This window comes from Fusarium solani (assembly GCF_023522795.1).
Source record: "Fusarium solani strain SB1 chromosome Unknown bctg00000001, whole genome shotgun sequence".
NCBI classification, from domain to species: domain Eukaryota; kingdom Fungi; phylum Ascomycota; class Sordariomycetes; order Hypocreales; family Nectriaceae; genus Fusarium; species Fusarium solani.
The window spans coordinates 4,556,447-4,583,378 of record NW_027072156.1 but is presented as its reverse complement, the minus strand read 5'-3'; the positions used below and the strand labels follow the sequence as shown (position 1 = coordinate 4,583,378).

The following is a 26,932-nucleotide window of genomic DNA, read 5'->3' as shown; positions in this document are numbered from 1 at the left end:
TAGTAGAAACACGGATGAGACGGATCAACTTATCGCGGGAAAAGAGGCGCAATATCGACTAATTTTGGTGGAATTTTACCCGAGTTCCTAGTCTTTCATGCTCGTCTTTTGTGCTGTGGCCATCCACATGGTCTAGATCGACTGCCGATATCAGACACGGCTTATCAAATTGACCACCATCTTTCGAGACTGTCTCGTCTCTCGCGGGGTCCTTCAAGTTACATCCAACATCAGCACTTCTCTTCTACGGCTCCTCCGTCTTCCGTGTCTCGTCGTTACTTACCTCCAGTTTGACAGCTGGATCAACCTGCTCAATCGCTCTCACTCACTCACACAGTCACTGCTCGGCACGCCATCCAGCCGAGGACAATTTCTACACTCCCCGCAACGGCCATGAACAGGTCCACAGCACAATGATTATCTGAGCAGCACCTGCATTTGCGCTCCATCCAGACCTCTTCGCCCGATATACACCTTGCTTTCAAGACGCTGGCCGTCCCCGCGTCGCAAAACGACCACTTCCATCCTGGTTCAAGTCCATCATAGCCCACCATGGATATGGACCACATGCATCATGACCCCGGCCTGGGCATGGAGACGAACTATGCCTTTGCCCGGGGATATTGGTACTCCATCGCCGGCGTTGTCGGCGCTCTCGCTGTCGTCCGCGGCATCAACCATCTGGATGCTCGACAAAGGTGAACACCATCCTCACTCTCTGCCTCCCGAGGCTGACTCGAATAGACTAAAAGCATGTCGCGACCCCTCAGTCGACCATCCTACCCGTCCTCATGGCCCTCTTAGCCAGGCTTGGGCCACAGCAACCGCCATCTTCCGCGAGATAGGCCATCCACAGTACTACATCCGCCTCCGCGGCCTTCAATGGGCTACACCACTTCCTCTTGGTCGAATATGGGTTCTAGCTTGCTACTGGGCTGTCATCGTCTACCTCATGAGCTGGAATGTCTCCAAGAACGACGTATACTACTGGGAGCGCATCGGATATCGCAACGCCTGGGTAACTCTCACGCAGTTCCCACTACTATACCTCCTCTCGACAAAAGTCAACGTTATTGGCTTCCTCATCGGCACCAGTCACGAAAGACTCAACTGGCTGCATCGCTGGGTTGCGCGTACCATGTTTGTCACAGCGACGGTCCACGGCTTTCACTTCTGGACCATGTGGGTTCGCGCCGAGTTTCTCGACTACGCCCTTGAGATTATGCCCCTGGTCAAGTACGGACTCGCAGCTTGGGCGATACTACTCTGGAACGTGGTCACAGGCATCGTGCCTATTCGGAGGCTTTCGTACGAGATTTGGGTTGCTCAGCATGTGCTAACCAGCATTATCATGTTGTGGCTGTTACACAAGCACATCCCTGCAAACGCCCGGTGGTTGCTATGGATGAGCATCTCGTTTCTTGTCTTTGACCGCGCCATGAGATGGATACTCTTACTTTGGCAGAATGTCCGCATTCGATCGAATGGATCGGCGTGCCAGGGGATGAAGCATCTAGGACATCGGGTGGCTGCCAGGGTTGTTGGGCCATCAACAACTGTCATCACGATCAAGGATGTTCACTTTGAGTGGAAAGCTGGCCAGCACATCTACCTCTGGCTTCCTCGCTTGGGACCATTTGAGGCCCATCCTTACACCATCGCCTGTGCACACAAGATCGAGGGCACATGCTGCTGCAACAGCATACAGCTGGTCGTCCGGGCGCATAACGGCTTCTCGAAACGAATTCACCAATACGCGACCAAGAACCCATCATCCGAGCTCACAGGCTTCGTATCAGGGCCTTACGGTGTTCCTCCGCGATGGGACATTTTCGAGACGCTGGTGCTCATCGGGGCATCAACCGGAGCGAGCTTTGTTGTTCCCATTCTTGAATGTGTGGCTGATGCACAAAAGGCCAACTGTACGCGAAGAGTAGAGGTGGTGTTGGTTGCCAGGACATCAGAGGAGATCCAATATTACGTCGAGAGGGCCGAGGAAGCAGGGCGAATGGTGAGGGCCAAGGGCGTGGCCGTGAGCATCCACGTTGCCATAACAGGAGCCAGTAAACCCATTGCTTCACTGGAGCCTCAAAGCCATAGCGACTCGGACGAGATCCAGCCTGCAAAGACAGGCTGTTGCTGCAGCGCCCCGTCAGAAAAGACGCCCGAAGAAAATGCATGTTCCAGCGACTCCTCAGCAATACCAGATCTCATACGCCAATACACGAGTCGACCTGATATCGAGGCCCTGATCCGTGAACCCGTGGAGCAGGCCTGGGGCGAGACGGGGGTTGTTGTCTGCGGCGGGCGAGAGATTGTTGCACGGACGAGGAATTGCGTGAGCCGCTTAAGCGACGAGAGGGCGGTGCACAAAGGGACAGGGGCTCAGGGAATTGGATTGCATGTTGAAGAATACTCGTTCTAACAGGGATGTCGTTGATACTGATATCATGGCTACCCTTGGATGTGCATGTGCATGTTAGAGAAGAGCACGGAACACGTAACGACAGCTTAACAAATAATGATGAAACCATCTACCGAGTCCCAGCCTCTCGCATTTACCAAACAATTCAATGTTTGCTTCTTAATTCCAGACCAACCTGGAATGCCTCCCTTATCCACTCACCATGCCCCTACCAGCTGGTCCCGTCTCTGATTGGCTGCACACGTCTAGCGAAACCTCATCCCCTCTTTTTGTTGTTTCCAGCCTCAATCACCCAAAACAAACCTCGGCCGGGCTTCACCTACTTTCAAGTCTTGACCGACAACTTTGTCGATAAAATAAATGCCCGGAAGAGATCGCTCATGCCTCCTCGTCGACGGCAGCGTCCTCTGCCGAGGGTGTACGCCCTGCTCAACGCGGGCGTGAGGCTGGTGGCGTGGTTGACTAGCCTTGCTGCCGTGCTCATGCTGGCGTATGTGGGAAAGGAGTGGCCTTCAAAGAGCCAGGTCGTCGTCGCAGGCGCCCTAGGTGTGAGTTTTTTCCTGAAAAATATGTGTATTTCTCGCAAGACTAACACGGTGTAGTGCGCCATCGCCATGCTCAACGATAGCTGGGACATGCTGGCCACCACTGACGCCTCCATGGTAGTCCCGCGCCTCGCCGCGTCACGAAGAGTCCTACACGACCTCTTCTCCATGGCTCTCTGCGTCGGCGGCATCATCATGATGTGGGTATCCAACATCAGCCTCTCACCAGAAAAGACGTCGGAGCAGCGTCGTCAAGAGATGTGGATCATGATGGCCCTCTGGACCTTGATCGCCGTAGTGTACGTTTCTTCCCTGTTTTGATCTTCATTCATTGCTAACGGTGCGGTAGCGCGTGGAGGTTGATCTTGGCGGTTTGGGGATGTGTGGATTGTTCTGGTGATGCTAGACGGGCAGCAAGAAGAAGACAGAGACGACGAAGGAGGAGAAATGACCCTTGGCATCAGATGGGTATACTATGACGATGCAGGAGTAATGAACGACAAAGGGAGATATGAAAAGGACAGGCATCGACGCACGCGGTTACTCAAAGACAGCTTTTTGACGACAACCATCAGATATCGGCGTTTTTGCATTTTGAGCATACGACTGGCAGTCACGAGAAACGTGATCATATATTCTGAGAGAGGGAGAGAAGGTAGACTAATATTACGGTTGAGCTTGGTCTCATATCATTCAAAGTGCTAATCTATACGACCACCTTCAAGCTGTTTGTTGCACGTTGGTCTACTCAAGGGCAAATCATGGCTGCCTAACAAGTGAGATGGTTCTCAACACAAAGACATCAAACCAAACACCATTCAACACGGCAGGCAGCAGCATTTAACAAGCCTTTTCAGATGCATGATACCCCAACAAACCTTGTTCGCAAATGGCCATAGAAAGTGGCCTACTCTCCGTTCTAGCAGTGTCGACAACTTGACCCTTTCACCCTCGAGGGGTCTTCATCCATCGGGATGAAGGTGAGATACGGAGACACGACAGGGTGGATGGTTTGCTGCCTGTATGCTTTGAAAGGCTCCTGCCTACTCAAATGCGCAACCGGTTTTGTGCACGAGTGGCGACCAAGTTTGCGTCAGGAGCGAACAACATCAGCCGAATGATGAGCGGAGACTCGATGGCGACCTCGAAGGCACAGTTTGGGCACTCTTGGCTCTGACCATCGCGGCACCTTGTTCCATCCGCGACATTCACCTAGCAACATGGTGGCCAAGATCACATCGCGCCAAGTTCTACTCTACGTGTGATCTTGGAACGGAATCATCGCTACGAACTGTGTTCCTTGTTATTGTGGCCGATGCCCCCCTTGGACCTATGTTGATAACTGTGTCTTTTGCTGTTGTGGCTGATGGTCTCTTTGGGGACATCATTCAGATCAACATCAACAGCATGCGCGCGCACAGCTGCTCAGATCACCTGGTGTGTTCTCCCACTCAACGAGCACGATTCCGAGGTCGTCGATAAAGTTCGCGATGCAGTGCTCCCACGATACCTGGCCCTGTCGCTGTCGAATCACGAAGGGGACAGAGATCACTTCCGGCAAGGTCACTTCTAACGAACCAACCTATTGAGACTACTGGTCCCAGTCTCTAGGCCCTTGTCAGATCTTCAAAGGGTCAATGGGGCCCTCCATCTCAGGCAGCCAGAAGGCTCGAACCGGACGACTCGCAAACCGTGATCGCCAGCTATACGCAATTTCAGGCAGCCCTTCATGCCATCCTAGGACTAAGGAGCCTTCTAGCATCGCTTTCGGACTGTCTCCATCCATCATCATGGCTGTCCGTCTTACCGATGGTGATCCGACTCCATCTGTGAAATGGCGCTTAAGAGTTCGATCGTAAGGATGCTGATTGACCACAAGTAAGATCCATAACTACCCTCCACTAGCTGTCATGGGCGCTGAGGCCGTCTGAGACACGCCAGTCATTTTCACCAGACAACTTGGATCTGTTTGCCCCCAAGGGCAAAGGCAGGAGGCCTGTGTGTCATCCAGGCCCAAGCCGAGAGCTCTCTCCTCTTCTCTCCTCCAAGCACTCTGGCCGTGGATTCTCGATCCTCTCAGAAATACTACTCTCATTACAGAACAAACCCGACCGTATCGCTTGCTGGGGCTCTCCCCGGTGCATTCTCTCACTCGTTATCAACAACAAGCGGGACTTTATCAAACATCAAGAACAACTTCTCTATGACCTCGCTCAGCATATCGAATATGGTTATCCTTTACATAGCGAAGAGTCAGCATTTCATGCTGGTAAGGGATAAGTTCTTCGGCGCATAGCCCATGGCCGTCCTCTTGTGGTGTGGTGCTCCTCAGACATGGAAGTGCTTGGAGGACTGGCAACGGGCCTCGGAAGCGGTTCTTGGTAAACTTGGAGAGCTTGACAGGATTTCAGAGCCTTGCAGCTTTGTCTTTCGTGGCGCGTGTCCCGGGCCTCTCGATTATCACTGTCGTAAGCAGGTCAGGGTGGGGAGGAGGAAAGAGTTGCGTGCGTTGAGCTGTTTCAGGCCATGTAAGATGGCGGCTTGGGGCGCTGATTTCCTATGTGACTGCTTAGGTAGGGAGAATATAAACATCGCAGAACATATGCCAGTTGTTATTGTCCCTGTTGAAATCCTTGATGGCTTCACGGCGAGTCAAGGAGCCCTCTAGGTTTTTCTTCCATGACAACGAGCGCTTTAGCTCCAATTCCATCCTTCCATTTACATGACGCTGTGAGTATCAAAGGGCCCATTTTGGGTGTAAATTGACTTCAGTGAACTGGAAACATGCCTCTAACCGCTGAGCGGTTCTGGTAAATGCTACCGGAAGCGCTGTGTTGGGTCATGTGTGTTATCATACAAAGATTAAAGGGGTGTTATTAGACCCAAGCTGCACGAATCTGGAATATAACTTCTGTTTCTGCATTGCCTGGTGTTACGCCGAAAAGTAAGGGCTGTGGCTGTCTGTATGCCAGCAAGAACCTTAGCCGCCAAAACAACACTATGTCCCTTTTGTTTTCTTCCATAAAAGCCAGAGGATTCCCTCTGCCTTCCGAGCGACAAAATGTGGCCATCTTCTGACATCCCAGAACAATCCCCAAGTGTTGATGACTTGCATGGCGTTCGACGTTTCTCGCTGGCGCAAATGACCTGAACTCCTGACAGCAAGCCTCATTAATCATCTTGAACAACGATTCAATATCGATTTACCACCGTGTCAATAATTCTCCTGTCATCCCCCACATCAGGACCCCTGGTCCTGTAAGTCTCACGCTCCCTCAGCACAACAGTACACTCACATACGCCAGTCACCACGATCATGCCTCGCCTCTGTAGATACCCACGTCCAACAGTAGACTGCGAAGTCTACACCAACGAACCATACTCGTTGGACATTACATCCGAGTACACGAGGCGCCCGCAGGAAGGCCTCGAGACCATCTTCACGGGCTTCGGCTCCACGGTCAAGAACTTTGTCAACCGCCATCGCCGCCGTCGCAACGAGGTACTCTCGGTGACAGTCCGAGTGACTCTGCGCAGAGTCACGATAGGAGCTGTCATCAATCTGCCTGCGCCGGTGCCCGGGAGGGGAAGCACACTCGGGTGTTTGACTACACCATCTCGGTCGAGGGTAAAGAGTACCCCCTGAGGCTGTGGGTTAAAACTTCCCGAGGACAGCTTCTAGAAGGTGAAGACGGCTCCGGCCCTCAAGAGCCCTGTGCCGAAGACTACTACCGGGCTTCATTGCACTACGCGAGGTGGATGGTGGAATCTTTCTACCAGTTTTCATCGTGACTAGGTTGGGCAATGACATTCTCTGGCGACATTGTTGTAAAAGAATAATTCGCCATACTTGAGTGGCTTCCATTGTTGACTTCTCGACCATGTTTGTCCTGGATGGCTCGAATTCATTGTGATCCCGGTTTGTCATTCACCGAACGGGCCCGTTTGCTATTCACCATCTTCGTCCCTTTGATACCTTTTATCTCGAAAGACCAAAAGGGGAGGATAGCAAACACCACATCTTTACAATGCCTCAAACGGTCCGCGATGGTTCTCAGCACTTCGTTCGGCTGTATTTGATTCGTATATAAGCCGATAATGCTCCTCATATCGTCCTTCAGATCAACAGAATTCATACCATCAATCAACACCACTCATACCACAAACCAACCTCTTGAAGGTAAAGTAAACATCACCAATCGCCCATCTCAAGTCACATCATTAACCTCTTTCCAGATCAAAATGTGTCAAGCTGTCCGCTACGTCTACCCCGGCTGCGGTCATCCCATTCGCCCCGACTCCGACACGTGGTATCTCGAAAGATGCCGCATTGCCCACGACACAGACAGTAACTGCTGGCTGCCTCACAATCTCCCTCCCGAGTTCATCCAAGAAAGAGTGTATCACGGCGACGATCTGGCCGAAGAGTGTGCCACATGTTTATCCTTGGGCGCCTGGGATGATGATGACGCCGTTCGGGCATGGGTTGAAGGAACAGACCCCTCGGAAATTGAATAGGGCTCATTCTTCGAGGGGGAGGAGAACGACGAAGACGAAGACGAAGGCGACGACGATGCGGGAAATGCCGCCGAACAAAACACCACGCAGAGATCAACAGAGGCAGATACCACGGCAGAGGAGCTTCGTGATGCCGAAGACCTTCGGTGGGCGATGAACAAAATGATTGAGATCGATAGTGATGCCGGGGGAGAGACTCCTCCTCCTGAGGACCGAAGCTTGGGGTCGGCAAGCATGGATCTCGAGGGCAGCCAGCCTTCTGAGACGGAATATCGCTGAGCTTCCTTGGGATGGGACTTTGAAGGGCGACTCCTTCAATCACATTATGCTTTCGATGAGCGAAGCATCTGACTACATTTGACTTTGCCCCTCTACATAACCTCCAAATATTCCCCAGAGTCATCTTTCGTTAGTCACTGGTTATATAGATGCTTGTTCCCTTGATCCAAGAATATCTCGACAACATATGCAAAAACAACAATGTTTGCAGTGAAGAGAGCCGCCTTGAAGTCATGTTTAAGTCAGGAATGCATCCACAGTGACATTTTGATAAGTCCCTGGAGCCATCCAACGTGAATCCTTTCACCTTCGGAGCGACAGAGCCCCTCAGGTTCCCCCATGCAATAACCTAGTATATCACAGCCTCGAGTTATTTGCCTTGGCTGAGGTGAACTGGGTTGACCTTTCAATCGACGGGTTAATCTCTTTCAAGGCACCAAGACAAACAGGACAAACCGTTGTCCTACTTACAGCCGGGCAGAAGATCAATTGCCGTGGAAGGAATTATTTTTTTACGTCAAGTGTTATGATCAGAACATGCCGCCAAGGGTGTCGTCACTCAACGAAACGTCCACAGGAGTTTCACTCTCTGATATTGCCTATCCAAAGCATCTATATACCGATGTCAACTTAATTTCCCTCCCTTTTCCAGTTTCTTTAACCAAAGAGCTTATCCAGAATACGCTCAAACATGGTACTATCCTCTGTTAGCAAAGCTCTCTCCTCAATCATTCGTGGTACTCACTTTGGCGGTGTCGGCACATAGTTCTCTTCATACTCTCGCACCTCGTCGAGGTTCTTGGTGAGATCAACCTCGTGTGGCTTTTGAATCTTGGTCTTGTGGATCAACTTCCAGCCAACGTACATCACCGGGAAAAGACCGACAGATGTGTACCTATATCATCAGCACCCAAGCTCGTCAACTTGGAGAACTTGACTTACGAGAACAAAAAGTCGGGCACGTTCCAGTATCCCTCAAAGGGCAAAAACACGGTATACCCTCCCACAAAAGTCATGATAAAAGTACCCGTGAGGCCATAATACGCCGCAAAGGGCATACACCACGCCTTGTAGGGCAGCGTGTCTCGGCTGATACCCTGGGCTCTCAGCGCACGGCGGAAGCACAGGTACGTCACGCAAATGCATGAGAAGTTGATGAGCTGCGAGGCTGTGACGAGCGAGACGAACCAGTCCAGGACCACGGCCGTGTTGGTGGATAGCTGGAGGAACGAGAGGAGGGCGATGAGCAGGACGAAGATGACGCAGTAGATCGGCACACCCTTTCGAGTACAGGTGGTTAGGAACTTCGGGGCCTTTCCTTCGAGGGCGAGGCCGTAGAGTGATCGCGAAGCGCAGTAGACGTAAGAGTTTCCGGCGGAAAAGGCACTCAGCAATACCATAGCGTTAACAATGTGAGGCAACACATCGATACCAAGTCGGTTCATGGCAACCACGTAAGGCGAGGCTGCTGCTCCTGGCTTTCCGTTCGTAAAGGCGTCTGTCATCTCCTTATCGTCGTAAGGAACTAGGATACCAACACAGAGCGATCCAAGGACGAAGAAGGCCGTGAGACGGTAGAAGACGGCGTTGAAGGCTCGCGGCATAACCTGTCGGGGGTTTTCTGCCTCTCCAGCTGCCATTGAGACGTAGTCGGGGCCGGCAATGGTGAAGGAGGCCTGGATGAGACACTGCAGGAAGCCCAGCCAACGACCCAACGCTCCGTCGTAGTAGAGCGGCTTGAAAGCTCCCGGATTCTTCCAATAGGTGAATCCGAAACTATTATGCTGGGGGTTTGCGCCCACCATGACGAAGAAAGTAAACAGGATGAGGCCGACGATCAACAGAACCTTGCCGAGGGCTGCCCAGAACTCTGTCTCGCCATACCAATGCACAGCCAGTAGGTTAATAAGAGCGTAAAGAACAAGAACAATGACAATAATAGCAGCGGTCGGAACAATATCACTCCAAAAGTGAATAATCAGGTTACAGGCCACAACTTCAAAGGGCACGAGGGCGGCTTCAAAGATGAAAAAGTTCCAGCCCGCGGCGAATCCAAAGGCCTCGTCGACATAGCGACCCGCGAATCGGATAAACGGCGACGAGATGGGAAGGTAGGTCACCATTTCGGCCATGCAGAGAGTGATGGCGAGGATAAAGGTGCACCAGATGGTAAAGGCGAGGAACAAGCTGGCCGGGCCACCGTTCAGGAGACCTTTTCCGATTTGAACCTATATCCATATGAGCACTTGCACTAAAGGGAGGAGAGTTTCTAGCATTTACGCACATAGAGGGCAGTACCAATGGTTCCACCGATACCAATCAGCTGAATATGCCTCGACTTGAGCTTTCGGTGAGTAGCATCTTTCTTGGTGCCATTGTGGAACGACGAAGCATTAAGGTCATCGGCGAGTACAGGACTAGCCCCAGCTTCCTTTTCGCTCGAGAACTTGTCGTCTCCAGCGGGGTACGCCGGCGGCGTTGAGTTGATGGCGCCAGACATTTCGACCTGGATCCAGTCACGTCCGAATGGTAGGATTTCTCGTAGGTTACAGTGAGCTCAACAGAATTGTCGACTTTGCTTCAGCGTATGGACTTGAGAAGTAGTGAAAAGAAGGCAACAACAAAGTCCATAAGCTGCAACACAGGTTCAAAGCTGTGATCCCCCTCACCAATTTGGCGATGAATCCTTTAGTGTTGACGATCAACCTTGAAGCTCGGTCCAAGGAGAATCAGAAGCTTAAAAAGAGGAACAAGAAATAGAAAGCCCCATCTTCAAGTTCCAGACTTTGCGGGCCATCGCGCGGCTTTTAAATGCAAAGGGGGGAGGGGACCCGACCTCCCGTCTTTTACACATGATGCAACACCAAGTTTTTTCGGCAGTGGCGAGACAAGAACTGATAAAAAGTCCTCATGGAACAAGCATTGAGACCATGGATGGTTGCACAAGAACCCAACACCTCTTCAGACGCAAGTGTTCAGCTCCCACAGCATGTTCTTGTCTCTAAACCAATTGGATCCCCGACATCGAGTCTGACCATGCCATCTCGGCTCACAAGGGATCCTAGATCATGACGAGGTTTTTCCCCTCGGGGAACCCCATTCGCCTGGGGTTCTTAGCACAGCCCATCCTGTGCTTCCCCCCACGGGCGATTCCTTCGAGTTTTTTCTGTGCTGGGGTTTTGGTGTCTTGCGCTGGTAACGGTTGGCTCCGTAGATCATTGAATCGACGTCCAAAAGTTCCTCAAGAGCCTCCTGCTTGGCGCCAACAAACGGGATGACGCCCAAGCGCAAGCCACGACGGAAAGCCTCAGTCTTGGATGCATTTTGACACAACGATATCACGAATCACAACCTCGGCAAGTCGCCGAGTATTGGCTCTAGCTTGATTCTCTCTCTCTCTCCACTCCAATGCCCTTGCTAGTCTCTTGTTTCTTCCCCCTCCTCCTGCAAGGTAATGGCCTGGTGTTTTTTTTTTGCATCCCTGCACAAGTCGCGTGCAGATATTACTCCAAGAAATCGATGGACTTTCAGCTTTCTCAGTTTACCACGCCATCTTCGACGTTGCAACGCATGCTTCCAACGAGCTGGTTCGCCATGCCTGAGACCAAATGCCCGGGTCTAGATCACGCTCATCCTTGCTCTTCGACTTGTCAAGAATGACGAAAAGGAACTAAGACCCACCAGTCAAAGAAGAACGAACTCCATCGACTCGCATGGATGCGGCTGCTTTTTTGCCCCAACCACCATGCTCTACAACGTAGTATTGATAGTCGCGGCCAAGGGCCCATGATACCCCTCATGGATTTGAACAAATAGATAATAACTCAGTAATCAGTTATCTAGCAATATCTCGCGTACGACTATTCTAAGCGTCCAATACATGGCTACTCCTCTGTTGAGCGCTTCATTCGCAATGATAACCACTCTTCCTCACATGTTGAGCGCATTTTGCACCCAACACAGACATGGACTTGAAACAAGACGCCCAGATGGATTAGCGGTACACTGTTGGCGATAGGCCACACATGTCGATCCAGATAATTGATTGCCAGAGCCTGCGAGGGTCGTCGTTGTAGCGTCGGCGTTTTTCTTGCATAGCGGGCAATTCATGACTCGGGTCCTTGAAGAGCCAATTGACCAGGCAGTTTATTCTGTTGCCTGGACCGGGGAACCAAGGATACTCGACAAGGGTGCATCAAAGAGGAAGCTGTTTACGGCATCCCCGCTCTTGTATTGATGTGGCGTCTGGAGGATTTGCGCAACCAAGGAAATGGATCTGCCGTTGTTGGAATAGAGTTGCTTCTAGATACGGTTCAGCATAACGATGGGTAGTCTAATGGATCTAGACATACCATTGACTGATCTAAACATGTATCTATTCAGTTAATTCATGCCCAACAGTAGAGACAATTGCTCAAATTATTATTAGATCCCACACATAGTCGATATCCAACATCCTCGCATGCTCCCAGTCACACCATGCTCTTCTCAAGCGACTGCGGAGAGACACGCTAATCTTGCCCATCGTCTGACTGTGGAGTGTCATCGACACTTCCGTTTGGTCAAAAAGAAGAAAAGAAAATCATATTAGCGCTAATCTTGAGGATATCTCGTTGGTGGCCATGTGCCCATGTATGTAAGCTGCAAACCAACAACCAAGCATCACCCCCCCCCCCCAACACCAATTCCAGAGACCAGCGTCCATTCGCATTTTCCTCCCCAGTCTTGCTCAAGTCCCGTCTCATTGGTTCCGCACTCACCGGCATATGACCTGCCTTCGGTGTCGCCGTGAATGCACCTCAAGGGTTGGGGATCGTAATAGTACAAAGTATCCATGCATGAAATCCAAGTCCCGTCAGTCGCGCCTCGTCTTCATCCTTGTTAGTACCCGTCTTTTGATTCCATTCTCGTCTTTTCCTTCTCCCGTTCATGGCATTAAACGATCGTCATTTCAACTTGGGTATCGTCCAAAAGAGTGTCTTCGTAGTTGTTCTTCTCCAACAACTTGTCCTGTTTACAACTTGTCCTGTTTACAACTCGTCCTTTGCGTGCTGGAATGACTCCTTGACGGCTTCGGTAGCCTGGCTAGCAGCGCTTCCGACCTTCTCGCCCACAGACGACGCAGCCTCGTTTGCCTCACTAGCAAGGCTCTCGACGCTGGCGGCCGCCGTGGCGTAAGCAGCCTGGAGTCTGGAAAGCACACTCTCGGTAAACGAGGGCTCCTTGCCACTGATGAGTTCAGAGACAAGCTCGCTCACAGACTCGTATTGCTTAGCCGCCTCGGCTGATGCAGTCACTGCAGATGCTGCAGCTGCATCCGAGGCAATAGACGCCTTGTCGGCGACGGCATCGGTAGCCGCGGCTGCATATGAGCTGGCATCACTCCAGATGTGCTCATACCACGCAATCTGAGTAGGCTCTCCGTAAACCTGGCCGCTGATCTGCTCAACGACTGTGTTCCAAGACTCGGCAATAGCCAGGCCTGCACTAGAGATCTGCTCGCTAGCAGCATCCACAACAGAGGACACGGAATCGTCAACAGCCTGGGCGGCCGACTTAATTGTGTCACCGGCGGCCGAATAGGCAGACCCGGCTGCATCACCAGCAGCCTGGGCAGCAGAAGCAGCCGACTCCCTCGCCACAGAGGCAACAGATGAGGCAGATCCAGCGAGGTCGGTAGGGGTAGGAGTGGCCGTCAGAGATGACAGGGCAGAGGAAGCTCCAGCAATAAAGCTAGCGTATCGGTCCTGAGCAATACCAAGACCAGCGAAATAGTTCAACTTGGCCTGCTCGTAATACTTCTCCATCGACGATGACGGAGTGGGCGTGGCGAGACCCATAGCGATGAGTGCGCTCTGGTACTGGATCTCAGCCCACAGACGGCCCTCGTTGAGTCTCTGAGAAGCGATAGACTCGATGCGTTCCCAGTCAACCCAGTTAGGGATAGTGGTCGTGGCAGGGATTTGGGTTGCCGTTGTGGCAGCCTCAACAGCATGGTTGAGCTTATCGCCAGCAGCTGAAACAGCATTGTCGTACGCCGAGGAGACGGATGCGAATAGCTGCTCGTGGACTGGCTTGGGAGTACCGTAGATCTGGGCAGACACGACAGACAGAGCACTTGAGTACTGCTCAGATGCTCGAGAGACAGCGGTCGAATAAGCTGCCTGTGCTGCGTCAGTAGCACTAGCAATATAATCTGTGTCCACGTAATCCTCGAGGACGACTTGTCGGTGGGGGACTTCCTGAGCCGCGGCGCCGAGGAAGGCTGGCTTGACATGTTGCTCGTTGGACAGCGGCGTCTCGTCGCGATGCGTTAGGGGGTGCTCCTCGATCTCGACGAGGGGCTCGTCGTCGGCCGGGAGAGGATCTTCACTACCGTTGCTGACTATCGAATGGGTGTCACCCATGAGCACTTCAGACGCTTCCGAAGCAAAGGGGGTCGACGTACTGCTGTCTTCTGGTTCTGCGTCCTTTGTGGCCGACTCGAACGTCTCTGAAAGCTGGCTTGAGACCTCTTCAATCACACTGCTAGCAGACTCGGAGACTGATGAGGCCAGGGCTTCTTCGGTCTCGGAAACTTCGTCCGCAATGCTGCTGGCGCTCTCCTGTCCGTCAAAAGCGAGGCTGGAAGCATCGCTGACTACAGACTCGATCGACTCGGAAATAGCAGAGGTGGCCTTTTCGATAACATTCGGTTCGTCGTCAACAACCGAAGAAACCTCCTCCTTGACGGGCTCAGCAATAGACGACACAAAGTCCTCTAGGTCTTGCTCAGCATCTTCGGCTTGAGAGGTGGCCTCTTCAGCAGAAGCGGAGAGGCTAGAAACAACGGCATCTTCGGCGGGGGTCTGCTCGTCGGCGTCCTTAGACTCTTCGGCCTTCTTGGCCGCGATGGCTTCCTCGGCAGCAAGCTTCATCGCGTCGCTGTCAAAATCATCCGACGAATCTCTGGCCACGACCTTCCAGCGGGCAACCTCCTTGAGTCGAGCAAGCTCCTTAGCAGCCACAGAAGCGATCTCCATGCCCTCGTCCTCAACCTGCGCAGATGCGTCTTGCGCCTGGAGGAGGCTAGGGTGCGTGACGATGAGCTGCTTAAGTTGCTCGGTCCATTCGTTGAGGGTGCTCTTGAGCTCATGATACTTGGCCCAGTCCTTGTATGTGACGCCATCAGTCCATGCCCACCTCATGCCAATCTGCTGCAGGGCGAGGTTTCTAGTCTCGTCCAGAAGCTGGAAATGAACATCGGCAACGGTAATGACGGTCTCCTGAAGCTCCTTCTCATAGCCCTCGCGCCATTGTCGAATGGCCTGGGCCTTCTTCTTAATGGCCATGCCGGCAGATCGTACCGCAGCAACAATCTTCTCATCTACATTGTCAGTGTTCTCATCGACTGATCCTGCCAAGGCCGAGATCTTGATCCGAAGAGCCTCAAGCTCAGAGGCAATCGTAGACTCGAGGTCGTCAAATAGCTGTCTGCCAGTGATCTGGACATTCTCCTCGATCATGCGCTTCGCAATCTCGTCGACACGTTCTTCCAGGTCATTGGCACCCTCATCAGCTTGAGAGGCAAACTTGGTCTGCCAAGTCTCCAGATCATGGGCCACCATCTCTCGGGCCTTTCGTCGCTTCTCGCTCTCGTTTTCAGTAGGGGGAGGTGCCTGAACAGGGTTGATGTACTCCTGAGTGACAGACTCGATCACAGGCTCGGGGCTCTCCGTAGCGACCGGGACCTCAGAGGATGTCTCGACAGAAGTTGTGCTCTGTGGAGAGGGCCTCTGGAATGACGAAGTAGTGGTATCTGTGACATAGCTGAGAGACGTCAGTATGGCGCTCTAACAAGGAACGCCGAGCATCTTACCTGGTCGAGTAGTTGTCGTGGACAGGCTTGACCTTGGTCTTGTAGCGACCCAGGCGTTCACCGATACGGACGAGCTGAGGTTCGACATTCTGAACGTAGACAACACGGATGTGAGGCCAGACGCTTCTGTCAAGGAAGGCATAGGTCTTGTTCCAAGCCCAGTAGGTCGTCGGAAGGGCGGTTCGGACGGTGAATTCAGAGGCTGCGTCATAACCCTGAACAGCATATGGCTGCACAAACTCATAACCCGGTCGCAAATATTCGTAGTAGACTTGTAGGCCGTTGGTGCGAGCAATGTCGTAGTAGGGGCCAAGGGCCTCTCCAGCCTGCTTGACGTAAGGGCCAACGGTTTGGTCGTATTGCGCCTGCGCAAGACCCTGGTACTTGACGAGCTGGGGCTGGCCATTCTTCTCCCACTGAGCCCAAACATAATCCTGCGCCTTCTCGGCCCAGGGAGCTCCGTATTGGATCGCATATGCGCGAGCGGGTTGCCAGACCTTGCTTTCAACGGTCTCGTAGTACGGTCGGGCGATTTCGACATAGGGTGCCGCATAGTGGTCGTAGTAGGGTTGGACATGAGGCGACACGGCGTCCTTGATCTGGAAATAGGGTTTGCAGATGGAGGGGGAGGTCTCGTCGCAGGCTTCAAGGGACGAAGGGCATCGGAAGAGGACGGTCAAGATGGCAGCCCATGTTGCGAGTCTGAGGGAGTACAAGTTAGTTATCAGCTAATAGCGATTCAGAGTGCAAAGATGAATTGACGCTGATGAAAGAGCGGCCAGAACAAAGCTCGGGCGAACTGGCAGCGATGACGCGCAAACAGGACATACCTTGCGACGACATTGAATGTCCAAGCCAAGAAGCTTCGTCTCTTCTTGACAGCTCTTCTTCGGCCGGCTAGGGGCTTGCCATTCGCCATGCCGTTGGTGTGGCCGTTGCCGTTCATAATCGAGCCGGCGGACTCGGCCATGGTTGATAGAAGCACGCGCTGCGGTCAGGACGGTTGATGACGGGAGCTTCCGAAGAGGGGAGCAAGCAAGCCAAAAGATGATGCAAAGTAACAGGTTTGATTGTGCAAAGTGGCGCAAAAGCGAACGACTTCAGATGAAATCCGACTCGCGACGGGAGAGACGTATCCAGCCCTTCCTGCCAGTCAGTTTCACGATCCACGAAGCCAAGTTGGGATTTTTCGGCCAGCGAGCGACTGGATGGGAAGCTCGGGATGAGGTGCTTACTTTTTTGGATAGGCTGCAGGGGAGTCAGTCCGGCAAGCGTTATGGATCTCGGGACAGGAGCAGGAGTGCTTCTGCGACGTGACTCGAGACGAGAACGAGACGATGGGCTTAAACGTGCAACACAGACGGTCACTGGTGTGGGCTTCTTTGACCCTTTATTATTTTTCTACCAGGAGATGAACAAGAGGGCGGGAATGATGGCAACACCGGAGCTGAAGTCGTTGTTCCTTGGTTGGAATTGGAGGGCACCAGCACATGTACAGTGGTGTCATCCGTTCCCCCACCAGGTTTTAGCGGTTCGCATCAGCGCGGCCTGGCACTTTTAGCGGCATTTGCTCAGCGATTTGCAGCCTGTCCTGCATCTTCGAAACACTTGATGGATGGTTGCGACGTCATGGAGAAGCACAGAAGCTTGCTTTGGTCCAGATTTTCTATGGCATCATGACTTTTTAGGATCCGAGAGACAAGATTACAGACATTGATTGGTTGCTATTTTGACTGGAATGCAGAGGCGTGAACTGGAGGTTGGGGCAACCTGAGTCTTCTATCAGGACTCCAAACATGGAACGTCAGGGGATGCCGTGATGGTGACTACGGTTATTTTAACGTGTTTTACTATCGAGCCTCGGCTCTGTTTCCATACCATTAATTCCAATATTAGTGATTATTCAAAGTAACAAGAGCTGTCCTGAACAGATCCAGATCCATCACAATCGATCATGGCCATCACGAATCTCCTGGTTCAGCTTCATCATGCTCTCAAACGATGATCATTTCTCATGTGAACACGCGCCTCTCGGTCCATGACATCAGCTGCGCACATCAAACTGCCAGTGCTGCCTCTGACACGTGAGAGTTCACGGAAAGCAGCGGTGTCGGATTATCTGCTTCTCCGAAGCCTTGTTCGCCGTTTCGGAACTCACGCATCGCATTGCGTTGGGGCTGGATTCCGCCAACCGTACCTTTCTCCGCAGTGCTGCGTCTTGTGGGGTCGGAGTGGCGGTACTGTAGTTGCAGCCCAGGCCGACAGCCACTGTGGAATTATTAACCACCACGTCTCATCACCTCTATTTTGAGGCCGACGACTACTCCCGGTCACCTTGTCGACTCTTCACTCTCGACTAAAGAGACACATGCTCACCGGCTTGGCCGACTGCATTGTCGCCGCTATTTCACTTGTCAGGTCACATTTTCCTGCCTCCGTGTCCCGTTCGCCGCTTCGATTCCCCGGTCTTCGGTCCGCTCGCGCCCCTCGAACATCCTCTTGATCGGCCAGCGCATGGTTCTCCCAACAATTCCTTCACAATAAGCCCCTCGTGGGCGCGATCGATTTCTTCTCGAATCGCCATCGCTGAATATTATTTGCCGTCATGGAGGACCTCACCTCGAGCATGAAGCTCAAGGGCCTTCACCGAGCCGCCACTCGATCCGACGACATGAATCAGAATCAAGATTCTGCACCTGGAATTTGTCGAATCTGCAGAGGGGAGGCGACTCCGGAGGAGCCTCTCTTCTACCCGTGCAAATGCAGTGGTAGTATCAAGTATGTCCACCAGGACTGCTTGATGGAGTGGCTTTCCCATTCTCAGAAGAAGTACTGCGAGCTTTGCAAGACGTCGTTCCGCTTTACCAAGCTGTACGCGCCTGACATGCCTCAGTCCCTTCCGGTACACGTTTTTGTTGGACATTTGGCCAAATATTTGTTTCGGAATGTCTTGGTCTGGCTTCGTGCTGCCATGGCCATCAGCGTCTGGCTATGTTGGTTGCCCTATTTTATGAGATCCATCTGGTCATTTATGTTCTGGGTCAGCGATGAAGGCTTTGGCAACACTTCTATGCTCTCGCGCAACAATGAAACCACGGAAGCAGCACTTCAACTGGCTGCAGGTCTCGATACTGGCACATGCCCCGCGAGCCCCCTCTTTGCGCCCACGACGACATCTGCTTCAGCCGCCGAAGCCCTCCTCGAAACCCTCTCTGGCCAGAATATCTCCGAGTTTTTGATGCGCATTCTCCTAGGCTCGTTGGGAGTGCCCGTCAGGTTCGATCGATCCGACTCGTCTCTGGAATCCGTCAATGCCTCATTGGAAGCTGCATCGATTGGCACAGCGCCACCTTCGTTACTTGGGGAGGTGGCTTTCTTGAACAACCTCACCCGGAACCCAACGCTTAATCGGACCGTGATTTCGGTGATTGAGGGTCAAATCATCACTGTCTTGGTCATCATTTGCTTCATTCTAGTCATCCTGGTCAGGGATTATGTCGTTCAGCAACAGCCCGAAATGAACATGCGCGCAGCCTTTGCCGGCCCCGAAAACCCCCTGGCAGCCCAAGAACCCATGCTTGTCCGGGCTGAGATTGCGGAAGACTTGCGGGGTCCCGATGAGTCGGATGACGAAACTCTGGATGATGGGGAACAGCCTCATGTCGGTCCCGATGAAGCTTTCGCTGCCGAGGTCGAGCAGGTTGCTAACATACGACTCCTCCGTCGAGCATCATCCGATCTTCGCGTTCCTCCAGGGATGATTGAATCCGAGTCTTCTCCTCTTGAGCCTCGCCCTGTTGAGGCTCGTCCTGTTGCCCCCGTTGCTGCCGAAGAACCCTCTACTGTTTATGACTACATGCGTATATACCACAAGGCAGGCGGCGAGGCTGAGAGAATCCTGCAGATTATCGAAGAGGAAGGGCTTCAGGACAGACTTGCATACTGGGTGGACGTTACGCGCCGATCCATCCGGGATCGAGAAGGCGGACCCTCTGATGTTGCCCGACATCCAGAACAAGCTGATGGAAGAGATCACCCAGAAAGCCCAGGCTCTACTGCAGCAAGCTCATCCAGAAAGGCCTTCACCCCTCCCTCTGAGGAATTTCCTATCTCCTTTGATGAAGCTGGCGATTCGGCATCCAGAAAGGGGAAGGATAAGGAACCGCTACCCCCTCTTCCTGATCAGGACTTCGAGAGAGACCCCTGGACAGGAGCCTTGTCGCCAAGCCCTTCTCGTCCGCGTGCCGTATCTGACGGCCCTCAGCTCCACGACACTATCAATCCCTTGGCCAACAACAGCTGGTCATTCGCTGGCCTCCCTCAAAACCCCGAGGATGAGGGTTCTTCGTCCCAGGCCCGTGACCAACCCCAGGCTCGTGGCCCGTACGGCAAGTTCAAGAAATCCCGTTCTGGGCCAAGAAGCGACGTAGCTGTGACGGGGTTCGATGAAACTGATGAATCCGATGTACCTGATGAGCCCGAGCCATCAAGCGTTCGCCATGACTTTGCCGAGTTCAGAGGTCAACAGGATCAACGCCTTCCTCTCGATGACCGCCACCATGATAGACGAGAAACCCTGGAAGCACAACCGCCTGTCCAGGGCAATGCTGCTGCTACTGCTGGTGGTCAGGATGATGGTCCGGCACCTGGCCTTGTCGGAAGGGTGACCGATTTCATGTGGGGCGACTTGGACGAGCAGCAACACGCCCTTCAAGATCTCCATCACGCCGACGACGATATTGGCAACCTTCGGAATGATCTTGACGACTGGGAATTTGATCTTGATGACCTTGGCCGGGACGAAGCCCCCGGAGCCGGCGGTGTCGACGACGAGCCCGAAGATCTCGGTGATGCCCAAGGACCCGGTCTTGACCAAGAAGCTATGGAAGAGTTGGAAGACTTCGAGGGCGTCATGGAGTTGATTGGCATGCGCGGTCCTATCGCTGGACTCTTCCAGAATGCCATCTTCTGCGCCGTTCTCGTCTCGGTGACAATCTTTGCTTGCATCTTTGTTCCTTACAACATTGGACGTGTAAGCGTTTGGATTCTTGCCAATCCCATGCGCCTCGTTCGCCTGCTTTTTGAGCTCTCAAAGCTTCTTCAGGATGCCGCTGTCATGGCCGCCGGTCTGGCCTCTTGGGTTATTCTGAACATCATCGACATGTTCACCGGTATCATTGGAGGCTTCATTGGATCCCAAGTCCTATCAGCGAGAAAGGCTGCCTGGATGCTGTGGACAAGCGCCGGCTCCCGAGTTTTGGATTATGCATTTATGGACTTTCCCATGTCCGCCTCGGAGATGCAGAACTTTTCCGCCATCAGCCATGGCGCTCTGATTGCTGTCAAGCAGAACATTGGCGCTGTTTTCACAACCATCAATGATTCGGTGGGCTTCATTCTCGGCGGCGGTCTTCTGTCAACTGGCCTATCTCTGGAGTCTATCACCTCCGCAGGTGACATGGCCTGGTCCAACCTGCTCGCTCTCTCGTCCGCATTCCTGAACCCGAACTTCTGGGTCATTGATCTTAGCGAACCTGATGGGCCGCCTGTCATTAATCCTGTCCTAGCCTACTGGTCTGGGTTGGATCGCTTCTGGGCCATCCTAGCTGGCTACGTGACGATTTTCTTCGCCGGCGCCATGTACCTGAAGCGAGGAAGCCCATTCTCGAGGGGTCACATCTTGCAAGCTTGGGAGGCGGGTGTCATCGACACCTTGCATCAGGCCAGTGGCATCATGAAGGTTATCATGATCATTAGTATCGAGATGCTTGTCTTTCCCCTCTACTGTGGTCTCCTTCTCGATGGAGCCCTTCTGCCCCTGTTTGAGAACACAACCTTCAAGTCTCGGATGCTCTTCACCTATAACTACCCCCTGACATCCGTCTTTGTTCACTGGTTCGTTGGCACTGGGTATATGTTCCACTTTGCACTATTTGTGTCGATGTGCAGAAAGATTATGCGTCAGGGCGTTCTCTGTAAGTTCCCCTTATTCTTGAGCCAAGTTTCTCTGAACTAACTTTGCAACAGACTTCATTCGTGACCCGGATGATCCCGAGTTTCACCCTGTCCGCGATGTCCTAGAGAGGAACCTGATGACACAATTGAGAAAGATTCTCTTCTCGGCATTTGTGTATGGCGCACTTGTTATCGTTTGTCTGGGAGGCGTTGTATGGGGTCTCTCCTACTCCGTGCCTGATATCCTCCCGGTTCACTACTCCTCCAATGAACCGGTCCTCGAGTTTCCAGTCGATCTCCTCTTCTACAACTTCCTCATGCCGCTTGCAGTTAACTTCTTCAAGCCTGGCGATGGGCTCCACGCCATGTATACATGGTGGTTCCGGACATGTGCGCGCAGCTTGCGACTCACTTTCTTCCTGTTTGGCGAGCGAAGGATTGACGAAGAGGGAAGCCTCCATATTGGAGCTGACCGCAGGTTCCGAGAACTTCCCTGGTACAAGTGCTTCTTCTTGGAGCTGAACCACAAGTATCACGTTGTTCCCAAGACCTGGACAGACTTTTTCGATGGGGGTGATGCCAAGCCCAGGGCTCCTCTCACCCAGAGTGAAATCCACGCCCTCACCCGGGCGAAGAATCGTTTGAGGGACGCCAATCAGCTGACCCAAAGTGGTCACTTTGTCCGCGCTCCAGCTTCGGACCGCGTCAAGATTCCCAAAGGCAAAAAGGTGTTCCTCGAGGTTGACGAGCGCGGCCGGAGAAAGGACAAGCAAGACGACACTGATCTGTACGCCGGTCCTCAGTATCAGATGGTGTACATCCCTCCTCACTTCCGCGCGAGAATCTTTCTCTTCATCTTATTTATCTGGGTGTTTGCGGCGATCACCGGAGTTGGTTTCACCATCATCCCGTTGGTGTTTGGTCGACGAATGTTTAAGATGCTGATCCCGGAGCACATCAGAACCAACGACATTTATGCCTTTAGCATTGGTGTTTACCTCCTCGGTTCCCTCGCTTATCTGGTCTTTCACATCCGAAGCGTGTGTTCCAATGTGCAGCGCGGGGCACAAAAGTCTTGGGAGTGGCTGACTGCTGGAGAGATCGGCTGGCGCACCGCTACTGTCCTTCTGCGAGGAGCCAAGCTGGTTTATGCCTACTTCTTCCTCCTCGTGGTATTCCCACTCCTTGTGTCAGGACTACTGGAGCTATATCTGGCAATTCCTCTCCACACGTATATGTACCCACCTACCGCGGCGTCAGTTCAGGCATCAAGAGAGGGAGGATCCGAGGCAAGCCGTCATACAGTCCGAGTCATTCAGGCTTGGACCCTCGGTCTACTTTATCTCAAGCTGGGTGCTCGCATGGTTACGACCTTGTTCGCGGATACTCGACTTGCAGTTGCCGTGCGGACGGTGCTACGGCGCGGCTGGATGCACCCCGACATTGGCGTTTTGACTAGAGCTTTTGTTGTCCCTGGTCTGGCCATATCAGCGGCGGCAATCCTAGGACCTCCAGCCATCACCGACGGCCTCATCAAGTACGGCTTGATTGCAGGCGCCCGGCCCGGTGCGAATGAGCTGGCGGAGGTGGCACGATTGGCGATTGTGTATCGCCAATCGTACCCAGCCGTTGCACTCACAGCCCTACTCGTTAAGAATACGGTAGGGTTGGTCAAGGTATTCAACGGATGGACAGCCCGTATCCGTGACGAAGCATACCTGATAGGAGAGAGACTACACAACTTTGGTGCTGCTGCAGCGGGAGCAAGAAGAGTTAGAGGCGCTTGGAGAGCTGGAGGGGCAAGACTATAGAAGACCAGGCATCAGTTGGTATATTGATTTCTATTATTTTACGTCTGTCAATACTTGCATCTATTAATGCGGAGTTGGGCCCCACGGGTTTGGACCCATATTCACAACCACCCTGTACCACAACACTGAAGAGCCCAGACAACCAGAAAGCGGGCCATCACACAAAGCTATTCATGTAGCACCTCTATCATTTTTACTTAGAAGCGTTGGTTTCGGTCCTTTGTATTTTTTCTTGGAGCGGGCGAGGTCCGTGGGAAAATAGGTAGATCCATCCTTTGGTCAAACCGGTCTGTACACATACAAAAGATTATGCTCTCAGACACCAATGCACACCGCCATCCCTTGGGCTATGAACTTTCGCACTCAATTAAATGTCAACACTGAATACTACCCCGTATTATGTTAATACCCTAGACAAGTAACATGCAGAGATTAAAGACCAACAGCATGCAGGTGTCGGTCACTCCTCGATCTGCCCCTGGAGAACCCCTGGTCTGGGCTCTGTTGCATTCTTGGCGGCTTACGCTGGGTCGTAGTGCTAAAAGTATGGTAAGTATGGCGTCAATATACTTTGGCGGCTTTGATTATTGACGGGGTTATGATCTAGATGTAGATAGTCTGGATGAATACGACTCAAGACTGTGTCCTATTTGGACAAGTCTGAGCCCTACGTGGACAGAGCAAAAGGAAGTACGTGCGCTTCGGCAAACATAGCGGGCCGCACTCAATTCTCGACGATACGGCAAAAAAGCAATTGTGCCCCTGACACATCGAGAACCTCTCAAGCCTTGTCAGTCCTGACTTGATACCCATTGATAGAACAAGGGGAAAATTGGAAACAATGGAACAAAGGTGGCTTAGAGTGCAGGAGTGGCTTCAGATGCAAGTCACGTGAAGCAGAAACACACTGTTGCCCAATGGTGGGGTCGAGAAGGGGACCGAAAGCGCCCTTGTTGCCCATGGCTGCCAATAACCTTGCCCCAAGGGGCTTAGTGCATGATGCCGGCCCAAGGAGAATGGGGGGCGCGATGTGTCGCATCAACAGCGGTCGTCACAGGCCAAAACAGCAAACACCCTTTAACATCCAACAACCATCACCAGCATTGGCGGCGACGTTTCCCTTGGAACTCCGCGCTTCAGCGGCCGCGAATACTAACCCCAACAGCAGCAGGACAAGGTAAGATCCAAGGTAAGTGCGGTTGCCGCCCGAGAAAGAGGTGATTCCATTTCGAAGGAAGCCCTCTTATTCCCACCACTTCAGCTGGCCCTGCGAACGGACGACTTGGTCGGTGAGTAACATCCCCCGCCTGTTCTTGTCCCAGACGCCGACTGACGGAGGGCAACAGCTGCGCAGTGGAAGGACACAGTCTGCACACAAAGAGACGACGTCTTTGTTCCGTCCTTTTTCTTTTCGACCACCCTATTTTATCACCCCAGCCCCAGCCTCCGACACCGTCGTCACCGCCGACCCCGTACCTTGGTTCCCTACCCGAACCAAACCACACCCATGCGAACCCGATCGAGCCAAACCATCTAGATACCCGATCGCTACTATCCGTCATGGCTTCAGAACCCCCTTCATCCCCGCCCGGCGCGGAAGCAACCGCCGAGGACACCCTCAACTGGTACAAGGCGCAGTATGAGCAGCTTGAGTCAGAACTCGCCGAGTTCAGAGAGTCGAGCAAGGAGCTGGAGCAGGAGTTGGAGAAGGATATTGAGAGGGCGGAGAAGCAGGAGCGCATTTTGCAAGAAAAGGCCGAAACTCTGGGCTTCGAGGTGGAGGAGTGGAAGGTGAGTCGAACCATCCCCAACAGAACACAAACCCGACCAGCAGGACACTTGGCTAACTCGACGGCTACGTTGTCGCGCGCAGAGGAAATACAGAGAGTCCAAGACAGAGGCTAGCGCATCTCAGAATGCGCTCGAGAAGGAAATCACGACACTGCGAGACTCGAACCGGACTCTGCAACTGAAACTGAGGGATATTGAGGTGGCCAACGACGACTTTGAGCGACAGGCGCGCAACACCACGTCATCGCTGGAGGATATGGAATCCAAGTACAACCAGGCTATTGAGAGGGCGGTCATGATGGAGGAGGAGATCAAGATAGGCGAGCAGGAGCGTGAGCAGCTTCGCATCGAATCTCAGCGCTTGCGCGAGGAGCTGGGCGACCTCAAGATCGAGGCCGAGCTTCTTCAGGACAAGATCAAGAAGCAAGAGTCCCGTCATCTTTCTACCATCTCGACCGACCTCTCCGTCCTTGAGTCGCCAACCTTTGACCACACCGGATCCCCGGGGTCGACCGCCAGCTCGCCTCTTATCACAACACCTCCCGAATCGAAGTCGCCCATTCCCGATGGCGACACGCTGTCCGAACTCCCCGATCCTCCTTCGCCGCCCATGTCGGATGTCTCGGCGCCCTTGCCCAAGGTCGCATCTACAAGAACTCCGGCTGTGTCTCGAAATGGTCGCTCTCGTCTTCCTTCGTCGTCTGACAACAGCATTACTCCCAAGCCCCGGGCTAAGCCTCCCACCAAGACGACAAGAGCACCTGGCAGCCGGATCTCGACTGGCGGCACTACGACTATGCGCACACCTGCGAACCGCGCCGTTGGACCTCGCTCGGCTTCGCACAAGCTCCCAGCTTCCAACTCGCTTACGCACATCCGAACCCTTACTGCGCAGATGCAACGCCTCGAGGCTCGCGTGCACTCTGCACGATCTAAGCTTCCCGGGCCGACGCGCACGCCAACACGAGCTTCGCCGCGCTCTTCCGTCTACGGAGTCAGCAACGTGCCTTCAACGGTTACGATCCGCTCTCGCAAGCGCACTGTGGGCTCTACGACGTCTTCTGTAGCCGGTGACGACACCACCCCAACCAACAGCCAGAACTCTGGGACATCCAAGGGTAGCCACATGCCCCGACTTAGCACGTCTGGGGTCAGCCGGCTGTCGTTTGGACCGCTTCCGAACCGTGGGGGTCCCGAGTCAGAAATCAGCAGGCCCAGCTCACGTGCTAGCGTCTCGTCGTATGCTCGGCCACCTTCACGAACTGCTGGAGACATGATTCCGCGACCTGTCTCTCGAACATCTCTCACAGGAACGCGAACTCCCATGGGCCGGCCCCGTTCGTCGCTTGGAGGCTCAATTCATGGTCACTCTGCCAGCATCAGCCATCTTGATCTGGAGGAGGAGGATGAGACCGAGTTCCGGACCCCAAGCCGTAGAGGTACATACTCCAAGCTGGACCATGACGGAGGTATGAGCGGTATCCCCGCTCCTGGCAGTGGTATCCCTATGCCATCAAGTCGGCGCCAGAGCGGTGGTCGACGGACCAGCAACGGGCCAATGAGATCCAGCATCTCTGCTGGGCACAGGAAACTGAGCGATCTGGGAGAGACCTACTAAGTAGTCTCTTCTTGGCAACGCTCCGAGACTGTCCCAGTTTACGATTTTCTTTCATTTGGTTTTGCTTCACAGCGGTTCGAGCGGTTACAAAATTGGCAGCATTTTCACCTCGGTCAAGGATATCCATCATAC

At 53.2% G+C, this 26,932-nt stretch overlaps 7 protein-coding genes across 7 annotated transcripts; 5 read left to right on the top strand and 2 right to left on the bottom strand.

Annotated features, from left to right (window-relative positions):
• Positions 1 to 552: 552 nt before the first annotated feature.
• On the top strand, positions 553 to 2,425 carry MRS44_003532 (uncharacterized protein; the record flags this gene model as incomplete). Its single annotated transcript, XM_065623240.1, has 2 exons — positions 553 to 698; positions 745 to 2,425. 2 exons carry the CDS (start codon positions 553 to 555, stop codon positions 2,423 to 2,425), a joined length of 1,827 nt encoding a protein of 608 aa, XP_065479312.1.
• A 380-nt stretch (positions 2,426 to 2,805) lies between these two features.
• MRS44_003531 (uncharacterized protein) lies at positions 2,806 to 5,250 on the top strand (the record flags this gene model as incomplete). The annotated part of the gene is made up of 7 exons (XM_065623239.1): positions 2,806 to 2,973; positions 3,028 to 3,269; positions 3,696 to 3,708; positions 3,897 to 3,950; positions 4,006 to 4,407; positions 4,575 to 4,817; positions 4,876 to 5,250. The coding sequence occupies 7 exons, from the start codon at positions 2,806 to 2,808 to the stop codon at positions 5,248 to 5,250; spliced, it is 1,497 nt and encodes a 498-aa protein (XP_065479311.1).
• A 1,962-nt stretch (positions 5,251 to 7,212) lies between these two features.
• On the top strand, positions 7,213 to 7,767 carry MRS44_003530 (uncharacterized protein; the record flags this gene model as incomplete). Its single annotated transcript, XM_065623238.1, has 2 exons — positions 7,213 to 7,443; positions 7,489 to 7,767. The coding sequence occupies 2 exons, from the start codon at positions 7,213 to 7,215 to the stop codon at positions 7,765 to 7,767; spliced, it is 510 nt and encodes a 169-aa protein (XP_065479310.1).
• A 657-nt stretch (positions 7,768 to 8,424) lies between these two features.
• On the bottom strand, positions 8,425 to 10,267 carry MRS44_003529 (uncharacterized protein; the record flags this gene model as incomplete). Its single annotated transcript, XM_046275396.2, has 4 exons — positions 8,425 to 8,464; positions 8,513 to 8,662; positions 8,710 to 9,995; positions 10,052 to 10,267. The coding sequence occupies 4 exons, from the start codon at positions 10,265 to 10,267 to the stop codon at positions 8,425 to 8,427; spliced, it is 1,692 nt and encodes a 563-aa protein (XP_046137648.2).
• Positions 10,268 to 12,797: 2,530 nt separating this feature from the next.
• On the bottom strand, positions 12,798 to 16,595 carry MRS44_003528 (uncharacterized protein; the record flags this gene model as incomplete). Its single annotated transcript, XM_046282996.2, has 3 exons — positions 12,798 to 15,576; positions 15,626 to 16,327; positions 16,456 to 16,595. 3 exons carry the CDS (start codon positions 16,593 to 16,595, stop codon positions 12,798 to 12,800), a joined length of 3,621 nt encoding a protein of 1,206 aa, XP_046137647.2.
• A 1,635-nt stretch (positions 16,596 to 18,230) lies between these two features.
• Positions 18,231 to 23,391, top strand: MRS44_003527 (uncharacterized protein; the record flags this gene model as incomplete). Its single annotated transcript, XM_046283891.2, has 2 exons — positions 18,231 to 21,600; positions 21,653 to 23,391. 2 exons carry the CDS (start codon positions 18,231 to 18,233, stop codon positions 23,389 to 23,391), a joined length of 5,109 nt encoding a protein of 1,702 aa, XP_046137646.2.
• A 1,560-nt stretch (positions 23,392 to 24,951) lies between these two features.
• MRS44_003526 (uncharacterized protein) lies at positions 24,952 to 26,800 on the top strand (the record flags this gene model as incomplete). The annotated part of the gene is made up of 2 exons (XM_065623237.1): positions 24,952 to 25,182; positions 25,226 to 26,800. The coding sequence occupies 2 exons, from the start codon at positions 24,952 to 24,954 to the stop codon at positions 26,798 to 26,800; spliced, it is 1,806 nt and encodes a 601-aa protein (XP_065479309.1).
• Positions 26,801 to 26,932: the final 132 nt, after the last annotated feature.